This window comes from Mesoplodon bidens (genome assembly GCF_964165515.1).
Source record: "Mesoplodon bidens genome assembly, chromosome: X".
Classification (NCBI taxonomy): Eukaryota; Metazoa; Chordata; class Mammalia; order Artiodactyla; family Ziphiidae; genus Mesoplodon; species Mesoplodon bidens.
The window spans coordinates 28,777,613-28,797,792 of record NC_138163.1 but is presented as its reverse complement, the minus strand read 5'-3'; the positions used below and the strand labels follow the sequence as shown (position 1 = coordinate 28,797,792).

General features: G+C 46.2%; 1 protein-coding gene across 2 annotated transcripts; it reads left to right on the top strand.

Moving 5' to 3' along the window:
* Window positions 1–502: 502 nt before the first annotated feature.
* UTP14A (UTP14A small subunit processome component) lies at window positions 503–19,261 on the top strand. 2 transcript variants are annotated; one of them, XM_081222777.1, is made up of 15 exons: window positions 503–587; window positions 1,642–1,720; window positions 2,872–2,942; window positions 3,433–3,497; window positions 5,618–5,760; window positions 6,065–6,220; window positions 10,956–11,075; window positions 11,174–11,268; window positions 11,878–12,001; window positions 12,083–12,160; window positions 13,038–13,428; window positions 15,231–15,637; window positions 16,395–16,585; window positions 16,715–16,814; window positions 18,827–19,261. In XM_081222777.1, exons 1-15 carry the CDS (start codon window positions 562–564, stop codon window positions 19,097–19,099), a joined length of 2,319 nt encoding a protein of 772 aa, XP_081078903.1. In that variant the 5' UTR covers window positions 503–561; the 3' UTR covers window positions 19,100–19,261. The 2 variants fall into 2 exon arrangements, with proteins under 2 accessions (XP_081078903.1, XP_081078904.1); XM_081222778.1 differs by having other exon boundaries at window positions 519–587; window positions 1,645–1,720.
* Window positions 19,262–20,180: the final 919 nt, after the last annotated feature.

The window sequence follows — 20,180 nt, the reverse complement described above, 5'->3', positions numbered from 1 at the left end:
CTGACACAGCCCATTCTTGGATGAAACTTTGTTACATAGGGAAGTAGGAACCCAGAGCTGCAATTACAAAGGGGCGCGAGGTGAAAGGGGATTTTGTCCATGGGTGGATCGCAAAGGCCTAGCACGATGCTGGCCACTTCCCGGGCGGTCAATAAAGCCTCGAGCTGGCTGGCAGCAGGCTCGCAGGACGCTGTCGATCACGGACAGACGCAGGAAGCTCTGCCCGGTTCCCAACAGCGCAGCACCCTCCCGCTAAGCTCACCCACCTGCGCCGCGAGGGAACCCGGGGGGCCAGGAGGACGGACGCTGGCGCGCCAGAGAGCTGAGGGGTGGATGAGTAAGCAAAGCGCCGTCCGCTGACAAGATTTTATCTCCAGTCTCCCGGTTCCCAGAGGAACCCTCCCGAAGCGGCTCCAGTTTCTGGCACGCCTCGGGGCTGGCCGGAAGTGACGCACCTCGTCGCGCGTGATTGGCGGAAGCAGAAATTGCTTTGCGGCCGGCACGGAAATTGCTTTCCTTTCGGCTTCCGCTCCTGGCCCACGTGAGATACAGGCTGGTGAGATGGCCTCGAGTCGGGCTGCGGAGAGGTGAGGGGTAGCGGACGGGAAGAGGGGTGTGGGTTTTGTTGCGGGTCGGGTTCCCGGGCTTTTGAGAAATGGACTCGGCCTTTTAGCTGGCGTCGGTTGTTCCCCTCCCAAGACTTCGCCATTCGTTACCATTTCCATGATCCATCCTTTAAAGCCCTTTTAATTTAATTTAATTCGCTCCCTCCACTCCCCGGCTTTTTAGTCTCATCCCTGTTGGTCCTGATGCGGCCTGTCCGTCACCAGCTAAGTTAACGTGTTGCCCTTTCCTCATCACGTGACTCCTTTTTCTGCCGCTGCTGGGGAGCATTTCAACCCTCCGCGCAGACAGTGACTGCGTTATAAACTCCTCTTATCTTGGAAACCTTCGCTCATTGGAGTCATCCACGACATTTTCTGTGACGTTTCATGCCTCCCGCCGGGGGAACTAAATATAATCTGTTTAGTAATGGGTACCTAGCGGAGTTTGACATATACCGTTAGATAATGGTAGACTCTATAATTTGTTTCTGGGTACCAGTCTCCTAAGTTAAGCACCTACTTTGCCGAGCAAGCTCCAGCTGCTTTCTTCCAATTCCCCGTTTCCCTATTCCTGAGAACAAGTGATCAAGATGTCACTTTTAAGTAAGCTTGCACCTTTACAGGTATCTTCCATGTGGAGGATTTAGCAATGTTGATTGTGATATTGCCTCACCTCAAGGGCTAGCAACAGCGTCTTCTGCCACCTTACCTAGGGTCTGACATTTTGACAGCCTACCAGAGGTCAGTGGGAAATGGAGTGCCAATCAGTCACTGAAGAGTGTTAGATCTTTTTCATTTTCATGCAGTTCTGTATGGGTATTACTAACCAGTGCTCACCTCTTGCAGGTGATGCCTGCCTTATGCAGTCTAAATTTTATGTCTTGACAAATTTCCAAAGATGCTCACACTGCTTGGTTTGCACCTCTTCCAGGGGATAGGACTGTTCTGTACTAAGAACTGCAGTTATGTTTTAGAGATCATTTCAATATAAGAAAAATTGTTTCAAGTGATAATATTTCTCTTTTATCTCCTTTAGCAGCCTTCTGGCTTTAAACCAACAGGAAGAACTAGAGGATTTGCCAAGAGAGTACCCTTTGAGCACCAGTGAAGATGAGGTGGGTGACACCCACTAAACCGCCTTCTCCAGTTTCCCTTCTGTCTCAAAATTAGGGTAGATGCCAATTTTCTGGAAAGAAAAGGGGTGACAACATTGTTTATACTTGCTCAGGTCTCACAAATAAATTAGTTACAGGTTTCCACCACTACCCAAATTAGAGTGTTCCTACGAAACTGTTCATAAGCTAAAATGGCATAAAGCAAAGAAGCTATTACCTTAGGACACATCTTGCTAATGGAAACACAAAATAAATCAAGATAAAGCATAGGTGCTCATAGGCAATTCAAAGCTATGGCAACTTGATGCTGAGATGCTAAGTGTAGTTTCCCGGGAAGGGGCTTGGTGGTGCCACTCTGAGTATGTGCTGCCTCTATAACAACTCACTGCAAAACAAATGCTAGACGCTATTTTCATTTTAAGGCTTTTTGTTTGTTTTTATAAAAGCAAAAATCCTCTTCAGATTTTGTTCAGTTACCAAAGCAGGTACCAATGTAGGTCTTTTGTGAAAGTGAAGCGGCGTAAAGCAAAGCAGACTTTCAAAAAGCAGAGGATACCTGTATTTAGTGTTTCATGTATATGATATTGTATTAAGTGCTATGGGAATTCCAAGATTGTATATAAGATACATTGTCCTCAGGTTGCTTAAGTTGAGTATATAAGACCAAAACACATGGTATTATATGATTTCCCAAGTTTGGATTTCCATAGAGGGTTATTTGATTATCTGACTGAAATATACATATGCATAATTAAGCTGGGTCTCCAACAGCTGCTATAGGAATTCCAGCTCTTTATTCTCTGGACAAAACTACTTAAATTGTTTTTTTTATGTCAGTTTCTGTGTCAGATCACACTATATATTCTATACAGAAACATTATTTTCATGGCACTTTTCTTCTCAAAACAAGTTAAGACAGAGGCATGGCATTAGCTCCTGGTTACTAAGGCTCTATGTTCCTTACAATGAGGGACTTTGGCTTATTGAAGCATTTCTTTCCATTTGAGCTAGAATGCCTGCACGCCAGACCTCATGTGATTCACCAGTTCTCCACTGACCAAAAGAATGAGAGATTTTACATGGGCCTCAATTGCCATACTGTCTTTTCCCTCCCCTCATCATTCTGATGGTTTTTCCTTTTCTGTTTCCAGGGGGACAGTGATGGAGAAAGAAAGCATCAAAAGCTTCTGGAAGCAATCAGTTCACTTGATGGGAAGAATAGGTAACGTTCCCTTCAATTTGGACAGGTTATAACTAGCTGATTCCATGAGACTTATCTGCAGCTAACATTTATTGAGTGCCTAAGACAATGAAGATACAATTGTCAGAGCATGTACTTTGGAGACTGTAGGCAAGTTTTTTATCCTCTCTGCATGTCAGTTTCTTCAACTAGAAAATAAGATTGACATGTCCCAAAGTCACTCAGCTCATAAGTGACAGATCTAGTATTCAAATCCAGATATGTTTGAATTCAAGTCCAGTACCCTTTTCACTATGCCTACCTTGCATTGCCTATGTTTTTGAGGGGCTGAGCCTACATTAAGAGATGGTTAGATTACCATGTCCAGCTTAGGAACAGATTTCCTGGTTGCTTTGTGACAAAACCTGATTCTAGAATAGAAATGAAACCAAAGCATTGTTTGAAGAGAGACGTGTTTGTTCCCCAGCAAAATGTATCCATTCTTTCTGTATTCTGTTTTGCTTAATTTCAGGCGGAAATTGGCTGAGAGATCTGAGGCTAGTCTGAAGGTGTCAGAGTTCAGTGTCAGTTCTGAGGGTAAGTTAACCAAAGGAAATTACCTGCATGGAACTTGTGGAATTCCAAAAGCATAATGGTCACTTCCCAGCTGTTTTTTTGTTTGTTTGTTTGTTTGTTTGCGGTACACAGGCCTCTCACTATTGTGGCCTCTCCCATTGCGGAGCACAGGCTCTGGACGTGCAGGCTCAGCGGCCATGGCTCACGGGCCCAGCCGCTCCGCGGCATGTAGGACCCTCCCGGACTGGGGCACGAACCCATGTCCCCTGCATCGGCAGGCGGACTCTCAGCCACTGCGCCACCAGGGAAGCCCCCAGCTGTTTTTGATGTGGTTAATGAATCATACCATAAACACTACCATGTGAGGGGGTGAAGAAGGGTAGTCAGATGCTCTTGAATTTCTTCCATTTCTAGAAGAAAGTCAAAAGGCCACAGTCAAGGTCTCCCACTGAGCTTGATAAGCTACTTCTAGGATAGAGGGACGTGAATGAAGACAGCTGCCTCTCACGAGCTTAGTCACGTCCCTGATTTCATTTTTATTTGAGTTCTCACAGTGCATTGAGTTCGGAAAGGCAGATAATTTCTCCTCTACTGCTGGAGCTCAGAGAAGTCAAGTTACCTACTCAAGGACCTTCACCTAGTACAGTGTTTCTCAAACTTTTTTCTTTATTGCTCCCCTGAGGAGCCTTTTTAGACATTTATTTTCCTCACTTCCTCCCTCCATCCTCGCCTATTCTGCCACCAGGAATAAGATTTTCTTAGATAAGGCTGAGCTTTGGAGGGACACAAAACTAATACAGTCAGCCCTCTGTAACTGTGGGTTCTACATCTGTGGGTTCAACCAATGTGGATTGAAATTTTAAATTTCAAAATATTCCAAAAAGCAAAACTTGAGTTTATTCCACATACCAGCAACTATTTATATTGAATTTACTTTGTTTTAGGTATTATAAGTAATCTAGAGATGATTTAAAATATATGGGAAGATGTGTATGGGTTATGTGCAAATATCAGTGCTGTGCCATTTTATACAAAGGACTTGAGCATCCTTGGATTTCTGTATTCTTGGTGGGTCCTGGAACCAGTCCCCTGCACATGGATGCCAAGGGGTGGCTGTATCTAAGTGTTTCATTTTTGGTTTTTTTTTTTTTTACCCCTGCCCACCGAAGAACCAGTTTTTACCCCTGGGTGGGGGAATGATATCACCCCGATTGAGAATATATGATCTAGTAAATGGCAGTGTTTTAACTTGATTTTATCTTGATAACAAGTCTAGATGCCAAATCTTTTCCACCATATTCACAGCTCACGCAGCTTGAATGAGTTATGTGCTTCTAGTAGCCATTAACATAACCTCCCAGAACTGGTAACAATATATTCTTCCAAGCTTATCCATTCAGCAAATACTTACTGTGCCTCTACCATATATCAGTTTCTGGGACTACAATTACGAATAAGTCGCAACTTCGTGGAGCTTACATTCTAGTGCAGGGAGACAAATAAGTGAATTACAACAGGATGATGCAGTCAAGTGACTTAAGTGTCTGCTTTCGGTTGGCTGGGCATGAAAAGCCTCCGCAGAGGCAAAATTTAAGCTGAGATCTGAATAACAAGAAAAGTCACCCATGCAAAGATAGGGAGCAGTATTCCAGGCGAGGGGGCAGCTAGTGCAAAGGCGCTAAGGAAGATACACGTTCAGCATGTTTGAAGAAGGCCAGTGCGGCTGGAGCATCCTCCATCTGTGGAGGACATGAGGTTGGAGAGACAGACAGGGACCAAAGTATAATGGGGAGCCACTGGAGGATTTTCAGCAGGATCATGACATGCTATGATTTACATTTTCAAAACACTCTGGCTGCTGTGTGAAGAATGAATTGAAGTGGGGCAAGACTGGAAGCAGAAAGACCAGGAGAAAAGCAAATGACTGTTTTAAATAGTTTTCTGTCTTCCACCTTCCAACACGTTTGGGAATGTAGGAAGGCAGTGGCGTCACTCTGGCTAGTGACTGAAGTAAGAGGACTATTCCTGCTTCCCTGCACACCTGCCTGTCTGCCAGCATTTTCTACTGAGGTCTCTCCCTATGTGATGTTGAGGTTTTGCCTCACTTCTCAGTCTGACCAGAAAGTTTGTCCTTTCTACAGGATCAGGAGAAAAGCTGGTCCTTTCAGATCTGCTTGAGCCTGTTAAAACTTCATCCTCATTGGCTGCCGTGAAAAAGCAGCTGAATAGAGTCAAGTCAAAGAAGACTGTGGAGTTACCCCTTCACAGAGAAGAGATTGAGCGGGTGAGTCAAAGAAAGTGTGGTCCATTAAGGGGGAGAAATTGAACTGACAAGGAAAAATAGCGTAAGAAGAGAAGGGGGGATGGCCTGAAAAATGGGAGGAAGGAAAGTTGTGGTTGCCTCACCCTGGAAAAAATTAAAACTGATCTCAGGGGAAGCGTAGTCCTGAGAAGTAAGCAAGAGCTAATCTCTAGCATCCTGATTCTTTCTTAAACTAAGAAACATGGCCTCTTAGTTTCCTGCTGGTCCTTTGAGTTTGATGCTTAATTTCGTGGCTCTTTCTTTCTGTGTGCTTTGCCTGTTTCAGATCCACAGAGAAGTGGCATTCAATAAAACCTCACAAGTCCTCTCCAAATGGGATCCCGTCGTTCAGAAGAACCGGCAAGCAGAGCAGCTGGTTTTTCCCCTGAGCAAGCAGCAGTCCATCTTTGCTCCCATCGAACATGTGGTCAGTGGCTGGAAGGTAAGTGCAACACGAGGATAGCACACCTTGGAAGGTGAGATTGCGCCGCGTGGACATTGCAGAGCCTGCAGTTGGTCTTGTTGGACACATTAAGCCAAAATGGCAGCTGCAGTCATGTTAGTTGAGCGGTCAGAAAGGGAGGGGGCGGAGGAGCAAGATTCGTAGCCAGTTGCCGTAGCTCTGTCATCGCCCTTCCTCAGCTTGGATTGTCCACTACATGGTTATTTGCATGTTTTTGTGTGACCACATCGGATTGCCAATAGAGAAGGAACATAATGATGTTTTCTTTTTCACACACTGTATTTTTTTTAAAAAAGCTTTTAAGGGCTTCCCTGGTGGCGCAGTGGTTGAGAGTTCGCCTGCCGATGCAGGGGACACGTGTTCGTGCCCCAGTCCAGGAAGATCCCACATGCCGCGGAGCGGCTGGGCCCGTGAGCCATGGCCGCTGAGCCTGCGCGTCCGGAGCCTGTGCTCCGCAAGGGGAGAGGCCACAACAGTGAGAGGCCCGCGTAACGCAAAAAAAAAAAAAAAAAAAAAGTTAGTAATCCTGTGTCGGTCCCTAAAGTTTCAATTTTTAGTTTGAACAACTTCAGAACAGCTAGCATTTCTTTTCCAGTACATTATTGGTTATGCAGTCTATAATGCGGTGTTCTGTCTTTAGTAGAAAAATAGTCCAAAATGTCAGTGCCCAAACCATGGATAGATGGCTTTTCTGCTTTCTATAAATCCAAAAATGGTGTCCTATGTGTCAGGAAGTTGAGATAATTAAAGATCATCAAAGTAAACATGGCTTGCCGCCATAGCTAGAAATTGAGCAAGTCATTGCTTATTACGGGGATAAGCTCTGTTTTGGATACTGTTGCTGAAGTCACCAGCATTCTCTTTCTAGGATGCTTCCTTTTCCACATGAAAAAGAGACCAGGTTTAAAGTGTGGCTGCAGGATGGAAGGGAGACTTTAGGGAAAAAATTGAGGTAATACAATTTGCAGGATTCAAAAATAAGTATAGAAAATACTTAGAGAAAAGTCTGACCCCACCCTTGTCCCCCCATCTGCTCATTTTTACCTCCATACTCACCCAGAGGTCACCACTTTTTTATACGTTTTTTGTTGTTGTTAACTTAAGAGTTTTATGGATATATTTATGTTTACTTCATTTTTTAAATCAAAAAAGTAGTAGTACTACTGCACACTGTTCTGCACCTTGCTTTTTCCAAACGCTGGTATGATCTTGGAGATGGCAGGTGAATGCCAAGTTGGTCATTAAAGATGAGATGTGGGGTGGGGGGGCGGGTTGCACTGAGAACGGCGCAGCCTCTGATCTCCAGGAACTCCCTGTGCAAGACAGAGTGGGGCCCAGATGCTGTACACAAACCTGCTGTACCATTCATTCTAAGGTTCATCTTTGAGAAATTATACCAACATGGCACAGAGAAGTCAGGGGGTCCTTTGTGGCTGGCAATGCCTTAGAGGGCAAAGCCCAAGGACTAGCAATATACTAGTATTTCTGGAGATTAAGAATCCAGAGTGTCTGCACTTGTAGTTTTGGTCCAGCTTCCTAAAATTCCGTTTGACTCTAGCTGAGAAGAATTAAAGGGGATAATGTGTGAGGAAGCATTTGTAAACTGTAAAGTGCTAGAAATCATGTAAGGTAACTTCCCACCACTCCCTCCTTCCCTCCACTGGCAGCCGACACTAGCATTTCCCAAAGTGTTCTCCTCAAAACCTTCCTCTCTCAGTATGCCCTGGGAGTGGGACTGGGTGGGGGTTTTGGTAGGGTTCCGTTGCTAGAAATTGCCACATGGCCCCTACTGGAGATTGGCGGTCCACAGTGTATGCTAGACTTTTTTTAAAAATAAATTTATTTATTTATTTTTATTTTTGGCTGTTGTTTGTCTTCGTTGCCGTGCATGAGCTTTCTCTAGTTGTGGCAAGCAGGGGCTACTCTTCGTTGCAGTGCACGGGCTTCTCATTGTCGTGGCCTCTCGTGGAGCACGGGCTCTAGGCGTGCAGGCTTCAGTAGTTGTGGCATGCGGGCTCAGTAGTTGTGGCTCACGGACTCTAGAGCACATGCTCAGTAGTTGTGGCGCACGGGCTTAGTTGCTCCGCGGCATGTGGGATCTTCCTGGGCCAGGGCTCGAACCCATGTCTCCTGCACTGGCAGGTGGATTCTTAACCACTGTGCCACCAGGGAAGCCCCTATGCTAGCCTTTTAAAGGCTATGAAAAGATAGTAAAGAAACCCCTATGACTTACTCTAACCCAGGTAGGACAGACTGATTTTATTAAAAATCGAACACATTGAATTTTAAACTTTTAAAAAATGAAGTAAATCTTGTCAGCTGCTGAGGAACATGCTTTGCGAAGAGCTGGTCTCCATTCTCTCACCTTCTTCCCCTACTGCCTTCCTGAAACTTCTCTCAGAAGGTGTTAGCAAGGGGCCTCCCAATAGCCAGATCCCAAGTCCTCTGCGTGTTCAGCCTGTTTGACACTATTAACACATCAAGTGGTTAAAACTTCTCCCTTGGCTTCTGTGACGTAGTCCTGCTGTTGTTTTCTTGTCTGTTTCTTTTGCTTTTTGTCTGACTCTCCTTAGTCCTTTTTATTCTTGCCCTGTAGACATGGTACAGATCACTCTCAACTCCTTCTGAGTTCCGGGCCCATGTTCCATATGACTAGCAGGCCTCACCTGGCTCTCCCCTGTGCACCTAAACTTTTCAACAACAAAGAAAGCCTGGCATTTTCCTTCCCCAGACCCTGAAGCTCTGTACCACGACCTTCATGCTATAACTCAGTCAATGGCATAACTCCTCCCCTCAACTGCCAGCACCCCCAGCCCATGCAGGGGGTCTAGTCCTGTAATTCTGTCTCTGTAATATCTCTCACATCCCTGGTTCCTCTCCTCATTTTCATTTGACATCTTCCATAGAACCCCTTACACAATCACCAGGATTTTCTCTCCAAAACACAAAACCGATGATCACTTTCCTGCTTAAAATCCTTCAAAAGGCTCTCCACTTACAGAATAAGACAGAAGTGCCTGGCATCTTAGCTACACTGGACAGTGCATTGTTCCCTGACATACCTTTGCTTTCCCTAGGTCTGTGTTTTTGCTTATACTCATCTCTCCATTTGGCTTTTTCCACCTCCTTGTAGAATTGTGCTTATGCCTCAAAGCCTAATTCAAAAAGTCTCTTCCTGGGGCTTCCGTGGTGGCACAGTGGTTGAGAGTCCGCCTGCTGATGCAGGGGACACGGGTTCGTGCCCCGGTCCGGGAGGATCCCACATGCCGCAGAGCGGCTGGGCCCGTGAGCCATGGCCGCTGAGCCTGCGCGTCTGGAGCCTGTGCTCCGCAACGAGAGAGGCCACGGCAGAGAGAGGCCCGTGTACCGCAAAAAAAACAAAACAAAACAAAAAAAGTCTCTTCCTTCCCCGAGCCGCCCCACCTCGTAATCAGAATTAATTGTTCCTTCCTCTGTGATTACTCCTGTGGTCTAATATTTAACCCATTATGTTGTTAGTGGTGCATATGTTTCTTTCCTCTGAAAGGCTATGAGCTCTATGAGGACAGGAACTATCTTAATTGTATATTCCTAGCACCCTGCACAAGTGCCTGGAATGTAGCTGCAATCAGTAAGTGTTTGTAAATTGAATTGAGTTGGAGGGAGATTACAACATTGTAATATAAATCACTTTGTAGCCTGTGATTGATTACTACTGCAAATACTAAAAGTGGAAGAACATGCATCTTTACTATTCAGTAGAATAGGTTTATGGTTAGATCCATAGTGCCATGTAACGTGTGATGATGTGTGTTTATGCATTTGTCCAGATACTTGTAAGTTTTAACACTGACCGTGATGTATATGGCCGTTGAAGAAAACCATATAAAATACGTGCATGAGGTTTGAAACTGGCTCTTGCCCCGGGCTGTCTTTGTGCCTTGCCAAAGTGGACCATGACACAATCAGCCTGATTATTTTAGCCATCCTCACAATATCAGTCAAGCAGCAAATGGGGTCTTTTGTTGACACGTAAAGTCAGTGGTTCACAGTCCATTCATTTCATCTGCATAGACACCACCTAGTATGCAAAGTTAACTGGCAACTGAGGAGTTGGAGCCAAAGTTAGAAACTGATGAGAGTTAAATTTGAACTGTCAGGAAACAGGCTAATTACCTGAAGGTCTTATTGTTAAAGGCAGTGTCTTTTTGTGCTCATCTTAAGACCTAACCTCCCCTTTTCTCTAGAAATATTCTTAAAAGGAGGCTGATATGGATCTGAGGTCCCTAACTTTATGTTAAGGGTATCTGTGCTTCAAATATACATAACAATACAGGGACCGTTTTGTTTTGCAACTCTTAAGACTGACAGTTTGGTACTGCTGTTCCTCTCTCCTGCCAGCATTGACCTTAAGGGCATCCTGCTTTGATTCTTGAGAGAATGGTATTGTTTTACATATATTGGTAATCTGAACACAGAGTGATCCCCCCGGTAATATTAGAGAGTAGCCTCGGAGTCCCCTTGCTGAAGTTGATTTAAAATCAGAATAAAAGTTAAGGCTTTATCTACACAGCTGAACAGCGAGCCTGGAACCCCCTTCTCTTGCTGTAACAGTCAATCCTATCCAGTTTGTGATTCCAATTATAATGTCATAGAGTAGATGGTCATAGGATTGTAAAGAGGGAGACTCTAGGAGCATGATTTAAGACTTAGAGTGTTCTGTTACCTCCTTAAGGCAAGAACTCCCCTGGAGCAGGAGATTTTTAATCTCCTCCATAAGAACAAGCAGCCAGTGACAGACCCTTTGCTGACTCCCATGGAAAAGGCCTCTCTCAAAGCCATGAGCCTGGAAGAGGTAAGTGTGCTAGGCCCTTTGATCCACTCAGGCATGCCCTCTTTCTCCCAGCATTTGCCATCAAGCCCAGGGGTCACTGTAAATGTCATTCGTTATAGGTGAAGATGCGCCGAGCAGAGCTTCAAAGGGCCCGGGCCCTGCAGTCCTACTATGAGGCCAGGGCTCGAAGAGAGAAGAAAATCAAAAGCAAAAAGTAAGGAGGCCCCTGTGTACCGGCCTTGGGTTCCATGGAAGAAAGTGACGAGGAAGAATCGCGAGTCCTTAGGAGAGAACCTTGCCCATGGTGGCTGGGGTCATGTAGGAGAGGTCCCAAAGAGTAGTGACTAGCCTCTTTCTTTTTCAAACCAATCTCAGAGAGTTTTGCCTCCTTCAGCAGTACCTGCTCCTGTGGCTTTGGCTTTCCGTCTTGGTTTTGCTAAAAAGAGGGCTGTTCAATTACTTTCTCTCCCTTCCGGGACATCACAGAGTGGTTCTGCCAAATGAGCTCTTGAGTTCTACAGCTGTGGAGGCCAGCAGGGCTTCCTTCCTGCCTTTTTGCCTCTTTGGATCCTATTCTGCTCTTCCCTTGCGTTCTAGAAGCAGAGGGGACTCTTTGCTCTGCAGAGGTCTGCCCTTGGGGGCTGCAGGGACTGAGAGTCCCGCAGGGCGTCGCAGGTCTCAAGCCAGCTCCCTGCAGCCAGCTAGCTCTGTGATGTCCGTTCCATTCCCCCACATAGGGAAACCCCTTGTGTGGCGGGGCACTCGTATGTGGTGCCAGTGGTTCAGCTAAATCTCTTCCCCCATACCCCTCTCTCATCTATAGTTATCACAAACTTCTGAAGAAAGGAAAGGCCAAGCAAGCCCTAAAAGAGTTCGAGAAGCTGCGGAAGGTCAATCCTGCTGCAGCATTGGAAGAACTGGAAAAACTCGAAAAGGCCAGAATGATGGTGAGGCTGCCTCTGGCCCCCAACACTTGAGCCAGCTTTCCCCGGAAAGCAATAAGGATCTCACTCTGCCTTTCTTTCCAGGAGCGAATGAGCCTTAAGCACCAGAACAGTGGGAAATGGGCAAAGTCAAAGGCAGTTATGGCCAAATATGACCTGGAGGTAAGAGACCATCAGGGTGAGAGACCATCCAGCCTCTCTGTTCAGCTGTGTAGATAAAGCCTTAACTTTTATTCTGATTTAAGACAACTTCAGCAAGGGGACTCTGAGGCTACTCTCTAACATTACCAGGGGGATCACTCTGTGTTCACATTACCAATATATGTAAAACAATACCATTCTCTTAAGAATCAAAGATGGAATTGGAGGAAAGAAAGGAAAATCCAAAAGGATGCTAGCAGAAGCAGAGTTGGGAAAGAGCCATGAGGATGCCTGGAAAACCAGGACTCTAAAAAGGCATCAGAAAATCTCTAAGGCAGAGAGGAAAATGACTAGGAACAAGGTGGAAAGGGAGAGATGAAAGGGAAGCAGCATTGAAGGCAAGTCCAGTTAAAGGGGAGAGGAGTTGTGGGTTTTTTTGTGGGTTTTTTTTTAAAAACCTTGTTTCACATGGGCTTCCCTGGTGGCGCAGTGGTTGAGAGTCCGCCTGCCGATGCAGGGGACATGGGTTCGTGCCCCGGTCCGGGAGGATCCCACATGCCGCAGAGCCGCTGGGCCCGTGAGCCATGGCCGCTGGGCCTGCACGTCCGGAGCCTGTGCTCCGCAGCGGGAGGGGCCGCAGCAGTGAGAGGCCTGCGTACCACAAAACAAACAAACAAACAAACCTTGTTTCACATGTTGATTCCTTGAGGACAAAGAATTTGTCTTCCGTTTTATTCCATAGCTGTTAACACAATGGTATATGTGCAGTTTGAACAGTAGGTACCAGTAAGAAATACTTAAGTCAAATTGAGAGGAGGCAGCTCTAAGAAATGGACCGAGAAAGGTGTTACTGTGGTCACTAATGACAAGGTGCTCGTGCCGTGACCCTTTCCTCCAGGCTCGCCAGGCTATGCAGGAACAATTGGCCAGGAACAAAGAGCTGATGCAGAAGATCCAGGTGGCCTCCGAGAGTGCGGAAGAAGAGGGAGGTGCGGAGGAAGAGGGTGAACCCTTTGTCCCTGACGTGGTGAATGAGGTGCAGGTAAAGGCAGACAGACCGAACCCCTGGATGTTCAGGAATCACTCAGGTGACACAAAAGAGGCTGAGGTCCAGGGGGACCCTGAAGAACTTGCAGAGCCTGCAGTCCAGGAGGCTCCTGAAAGTGAGGAAGAAGGACCAATGGTGGCGGAAGAAATTCTGTTGAAAGAATTTGAGGAAAGGCGATCACTTAGACAAAAGTCTGGGCTCAACCAGATTGCCACGCCGGTGGGCAGTCAAGAAGCAAAAGGTGAGCAGTGGTGGACCAGCGGGGGAGAAGTGCCTAGTGCTGGTGCTCTTGGCAGACTGAGAGGAAAACCGGGTCCACCCACCTGTGTCACAGAGTGATTAGACTTTAGGTACTTTCAAGAGGATGCCCTGGGTCCCTGAGAGAAAACAGATTTGTAATGACCATTCTCCTTCAAAGGCATTTAATAAGCAGGCATCTGCATGGATCTAGAGTGTGTGTTCAGTCTTCAGAAAGACAGAAGTACACCATCCTTGAAGGAAGGGCAGGAGTTAACATCACTGGTACCCACAAGCCAGCGAGAAGTGCATGTGGTGGACTGGCAAATCTGAAAGTCGTTCACACCCACAGACACAGAGGCGTATTTTGAGACATTATGAAGTGTCTTCAAATCATCGCTGCAGTTTTCTGTCCGTAATGCTGGTTGATATGTTGACATGGGGTGTGATTTTCTTGATAGGAATGAATGACTCCACAAGGTACAGGGTAAATTAGAATTGTTCGCCATGCTCAGACTCGATTTGCATGTTACATATTAATTAGCAGCCTTAGCACCCTTGAGGCAGGTCAGAGTTCCCATTCTGGGGACAAAGCCTTATAAAGCCTGCTTAGGAAACTAACTGCCTTCAGAAGTCACCTGAATCTGGACAGATTATTGGGTCCGATTATATTTCCTAGAGGAATAATGAATGCATTTACACGACAGCAAGAATCTTTTTCAGTGGCAAAAAAAAAATTTTTTTTTTTAGAGCTGTCATTTAGAATGTATTGGAGGACCTTTACTTCGGGTTTTCAGCTAAAGACTTCTGGGATTAATAATTGCAAGCAGTCACTTCCGAGAGGATTGCAGAAAGCAGCACTGCAGGCCGAGATGGTTCCTCCCAAGCCCCCTCAAAAGCTGCCCATCTAGTGAAATGTGTAGGACAGTTGGTTGCAGAATGAAAGGTGGATTTGGATTTCCTTGGATGATAAATAGAATGATCCCAAACCTTTGGGGAAATAGTATCCTAAAATAGTGGGAAGGCATGGACCCCAAACAAAATGAGCAAGGAAAGTTGGTCCTTGAAAATAAACATGCATGTCCTCAGGCCAGATCTAAGTAGCTTCTTCCAATGGCTTCAAGCCAGAGCTAGAGAGCAGGATGAACTTGGGAATGGAGGCAACTTGAGTCAACGCAAAGGACAGTTGAGAAGCATGTCACGGCTGTGTTTCCCTCGGGGCTCTCAGAGACTAGCAGTATTTGCTCAGATGATGCTCATGGCTGGAAAGTGCGAGCTACTTGACTCTGCCACAGCAGATCGTGAATGCTGCTTTAAGATAAAACAATGCTGGATACAGTTTTTACAAGTAGGAAATTACAGTGTAAATTACAGATTGGAAATCACAATTTTTTAGCAATTACAAATAATAAATGACAATGAAGTTGAATTTAGAGGCCACTGGCTAAAACAGCTCTTTTAATACAAATTTGGAATTTGGGGTGACCTTCCCAAGCAGAGTTTACTCTACGGGGAAATAAGCCACAGCTCCACTTATACAGTGAGTCACTGGCAAAGCTGGGAATAGGACCCGGACATCTACTTCCCAACATGCTGCTTTTAACTCCTAAACTCCATTGTCCGCGACTTGACAGGTAATGATTAGTGAACTCGTGGGGAGATCCAGCGAATGGGATCTTCTCTTACCCATTTGTCCTCGTTAGCATGTCTCCCATGGTGCCCAGCGCCCAGCGAGAGGTAAGTAGACGCTTGTTGACAAGGCAGCTCCCACCCTACTTTTCTGACAGCTTTCATTTCTTCCCCCAGATCTTAGCAGCCAGGAAGTGCTGTCTGAATTGAGGGCACTGTCTCAGAAACTCAACAGGGAGAACCATCAGTCCAGGAAGCAAGAACTGAGTTCAACGAGGACAGTTCTGGCGGTCCAGAGAGAGGAACCTGCCGGGGAGGAAGAGGAGCCTCTGTTGCTGCAGAGGCTGGAGAGAGCACGGACTCTGGACGAACTGGAGGAGCTGGGCAAAGAAGGAGGTTTTCAAAACAAGGAGCTTCCCAGAGCTGCGGTAGAGGGGCAGCAGTTGGAGAGGAACCCAAGTAATCATCTTGGTGTCCCCAAGGAGAAGAAAAGGAAGGAGCAAATGATTGATCTCCAGAACCTCCTGACCACAAGATCTCCTTCCATGAAGTCCTTGGCAGTTCCCACGACAGTAGAGGAGTTGGTGAGCAGAGCCAGGGTCGTGGGCCATTGCGGGGTATCAGAGCTGGTGTGGAAAGTGTCCTTCCCGCGCGAGGAATAGAATCAGTGAAGTTTTGTGCTGGGGGCACATGGCAGCAGTTAAGAGGTCTGGAATAGCATGATGGGCCCGGCTGGTCCCAGTGACAGTTTAGTAGATGCAAATTTGTGACTGCCGCTGAGACTCCCTCGCCTTAAATTCTGAGCCACTGAATCCTCCCTGGGGTGACTCTAAAGCCCTCAGAGGAAAGAGGGAGTCACTCAAAGCTCTGACCAGATGCCAGGCAGGACAACTCAAAGGTGAGTCAGTGAGCTGTTGACAATATTTTGCTCTACTCAGTGGGATCTCGAATGATCCGGGGGGGCTCCCCGATTAAGTCACTGAAACTGCTCAAGTGAGGAGCCCTGGTGCCTGTCTTTTCAGAGATATAAGCTGGAGGACTCCCACATTCTGGCCAGGCCCACTTGGAGCTCCGCCTCCTAACACAGGCAGTTCCTTCCTCTACCCTGCAGTTTCCTTATTGAAAGTTTAAAATTGTGTCATATGATAATGAGCTAGGGATATTTACCCTAGAGAGAAGATTGGAGCTTGATTGGCTGCCGATGGGTTTGTAGTGCAAGACCATCATTGTTCCGCACTTCCCCCTAGGGGGCGCTAAAATGTCACGACCCAGCAGTCGAGCGGTCTTGCCACGAACCTCGGCTCAGGAGGCAAGCTGTAGCTGTTGTTCATTTCTTCCCAGGAAGATGAAGAGAGAGATCAAAGTCAGATGATAAAGGAAGCTTTTGCTGGGGATGATGTCATCAGAGACTTCTTGAAAGAGAAGAGGGAAGCTGTGGAGGCGAGTAAGCCGAAGGATGTGGACCTGACTCTGCCTGGCTGGGGCGAGTGGGGTGGTGTGGGCCTGAAGCCCAGCGCCAAGAAGAGACGCCGGTAAGAACGGGGAAGAAAGCTTGTCAGAAGGGCACCAGGTTCTCCCACTTCACCCTCATGTGTCCTCTCTGCCCTTTTGACTAAGTCCTTAATGCTCTTAGTCAGACGTCCTGCTGTTCTGCTTTCCAGGTTTCTCATTAAAGCCCCTGAGGGTCCTCCAAGGAAAGACAAGAATTTGCCAAATGTGATTCTCAATGAGAAGCGGAACATCCATGCAGTGGCTCATCAGGTGAGGGATAGAGAGCTCTTTAGCAGCCTCCTCTTTGCTGCCTGGCTCTCCTGCTTGGGAGGAGCGTTCTGGTGCTCTGTGGTCAAGAGGGATGTGTGATCTTGGCCACAGAATCGGATCTATTTTTGTTTTCACTGGCTCTGAGATGAATAATTCCAAACTGACTCTGCTGTTTTAATTACTGGCTGGGAAAGTTAAAACTTAAAGGATAATCTTCGCAGCAATGGTGAGGCCCCCAAATCTGCATTTTCAGCTAGTACCCCCAGATAATGCTGATGCAAATGGGTCTCACCAAACTAAGAATTGCTATTCTGCAGGCTTGTGTTTATAGTCCAGGTAATATTCAGAGGCTATAGGTTTAAGCTGTATCTTAAGAAAAATGAAGACCAACCGGTACTTGTTCAGGACAATGAAAAGATTTAAAATTGTGTCATGTGATAATGAGCTAGGGGTGTTTACCCAAGAGAGGAGCAGATTTGAGCACGATCGTGGTCTTCAAGTATAATGAAGGCTGTCGTGTGGAAGTCACATAAAGTAGAAGTTAGAGGAAAGGCAGAGTTCAAGGAAAAACTTTCTGCCGGTCAAAAGAGAGAAGGGGTTGCTCTGGGTTTGTGAGCATGTGTAAAAGGGACTTGGGAATGAGACTGGACTCGGTGACCTTTATGTTCCCTTCAGTTCTGAAAGTCTGTGGCCCTGTGATCTGTCCCCAGCCGGTTTAATATTGAAATGAGTTGTATTTTTCCTTCTGAAGCGGGAGAGGGCTATTTAATAGGTACAGAGGAGAGGAGAAAATATCATTTCAGTAATACTCTGTTGATCTTATTTTGCTGCATAAATTCAATTGTAATCCCAATTGAGGATATATAACCAGAAAATAGGCAATGAACAAGCAGTCATGGGATAAGAGGGAGAGAAAAGGGGTGCTTCACCGGGCCCGGATTCTAGGTGAAGGGCAGAGTACAGATGTCAATAAAGATCACCTTTCCCTTCCAAGAATCTTAACTATTTGTTTTTTTTTTAAATAACAGTCACAGTAAATTGACAAAGAACTTTCCAAGAATCTCCCTTGATTTTCCTCATCTTTTTAATAACCTATATACACTTCAGGTCCCAGCATGCAGTAGAATAAAGCACTTTGAGCCAAAGGGGGAAAAACGTCCCAAGACTGAATATTTTGTGCAGGTGTTTTTTTCTATTCTTTTGCTCTGGGTGACATGCACAGATCTAGCTATCAGCCCCACTAAGACCCTCCCTTAACCTAAAGAACCTGTGTCCTGCACCACCACCAGGACTGCAGGCAGTACTCAGCTTCTCTTGAGTGTTCCACTGAGTATCTCTAGAGACTACTGATTGTAACTTACCCGTTTTTCTGCTTACATCTTTTTGCTCCTCTTTGGCCATTGGGGAGGTGTTTAAAGATTATTTGTGTATCTGAAGGTAGCGCTTTGGTGGAGTGAAGAAGAATCCTGGGCAAGGAAATGAGACTTGGGAAGAGCATGAAGCTAAGTGTAATAGCCTGGTAGAGTTCAGGATTCAGGAGTAAATACTTGGGTTCCATAAAACATCAATCCTGTGAATCAAGGGGAGGAAAGGAAGGGATTAAGAGCATGAAGAGGGTAGGAGAGTCACAGAGATACACCGATACTCAGATGTGTCTTGCAGTCACAATGTTGTATAGGGAGACCCACTGGGGGCCAGCAACCCGCAGCTTCTGTAGTGTCCCTATAGCTACAGGGGCCTTGTTGGGATGGTTTTTCAATCCCTAGATTGTTGTGTAAGCCTGGGGGAAGGGAGGTTCTAATCCAAATTAGGCCCCTCTACTCCCATATGCCATCAAGCAGATTGGCACTCCTAAGGTTGGATGGGGGCATGGGGATACCTTAGCCTCTCAGAAGCTTCACTCACTGCAGCCACTGTGTAGAACTATGGCCTATGTGCTAAAACTACCTGACCAGGTGCCATTAGAGTTTACAGGCCTGGCTAATGCTACGTCACTCTGCCTTCCTTTCTAGGTGCGGATGCTTCCATATCCATTCACACACCATCAACAATTTGAAAGGACCATTCAGACCCCTATAGGATCTACATGGAACACCCAGAGGGCCTTCCAAAAGCTGACTATGCCCAAGGTTGTCACCAAGCCAGGCCATATCATTAAGCCTATAAAAGCAGAGGATGTGGGCTACCGGTCTTCCTCAAGGTCGGACCTCTCTGTCGTACAGAGAAATCCAAAACGACTCTCCATACGTCACAAAAAACAGCTGAAGAAAAACTCTGTAGATTGAGTTGCTGGAGTAGTGACACCTTGGTGCCCGGAACTGGGAGCCCTGACTGCTCCTCCATTGGCCCGGTTTTACTCCGAGCTGCAGGATGAGTTCCAAAACTGGCTTAGCACGCTGCGGGTGTAGTTAAGCCACATTTTAGAAATCAAGGCGTTTTTTAAATCTTTTTAACTTGAGTGTGTTCTGTGTTGTCTCCCATTTCCTTCAAGTTAGACAAGACACCTTTGGATGCTCCCCATTGCATTTCTCCAGTCGCACTTGTCAGGGGACCTTATTTTCTTACCAAGGACTATGTTGTCCTAAATTGGACTGGAGGGAAGTTACCCTAGCCTACAACCTTAAATCCATCACATCGGATATAACCATAAACAACCAGTTTAAAGAGTCAGGGATGGTAATTAAATACTGTATATTCTTAACCTCTGAACCTAGCAGCAGTATGCACAAATCATTCAGTTGGATTCTGCTCGGGGCTGGTCCTAGGATGGTGCTGAAGCTGGGTTCAGCTTCAAGTCTAACCACTATGGTTTTCTTTTCATGTGTGAGCCTCCTGGCTTACACAGGTTGCTGCCTAGAGTAGTTAGCACTTTTACCCTTTACAGATGAGGTAGATGAGCTTTCAGAAGTAAAGCTCTATTCTCTTTACTTCCTAATGCAGGGCCCACTCCTCCCCATTGTTTATAGTTTAGTCAAGCATTACTTTGCTACACGGCAGTTTACGTCAGCTTCTCGGCTCTGAGGAACCTGCCTTTCTCTGGATGACGATATGTATCGAGAGGGCCCCTGCAGCCAAGATTCCTCACAAGGAATTGGAGAAACCCCTCCATTGATTCCGAAAGGACACAGCCACTGCTGCACTTCACCTCCTGCCTTGGAGATGGGTCCCCCTACTCTTTTTAGACCAAGATGGGGGTTAATTTTTGTGTGTCACAGAACACTGAGAATTTGAAGTTACGAACCCTCCCCAGAATAATGCACAAGCACCTACACCATTTTATATACAGTTTCAGGAGCTTTGCAGACATTTGGGATCCCTGGGCCAAAAGTTCTGCCACTCCACGAATATTCTTTTGCAATGCCCCCC

Coding starts and splice junctions, on each gene's coding strand:
- UTP14A (XM_081222777.1), top strand. CDS start 562: ATGGCCTCGAGTCGGGCTGCGGAGAG. Junction 5,761..6,064: donor ACAGAGAAGAGATTGAGCGG/GTGAGTCAAAGA, acceptor TGCCTGTTTCAG/ATCCACAGAGAAGTGGCATT. Junction 11,076..11,173: donor AAGCCATGAGCCTGGAAGAG/GTAAGTGTGCTA, acceptor CATTCGTTATAG/GTGAAGATGCGCCGAGCAGA.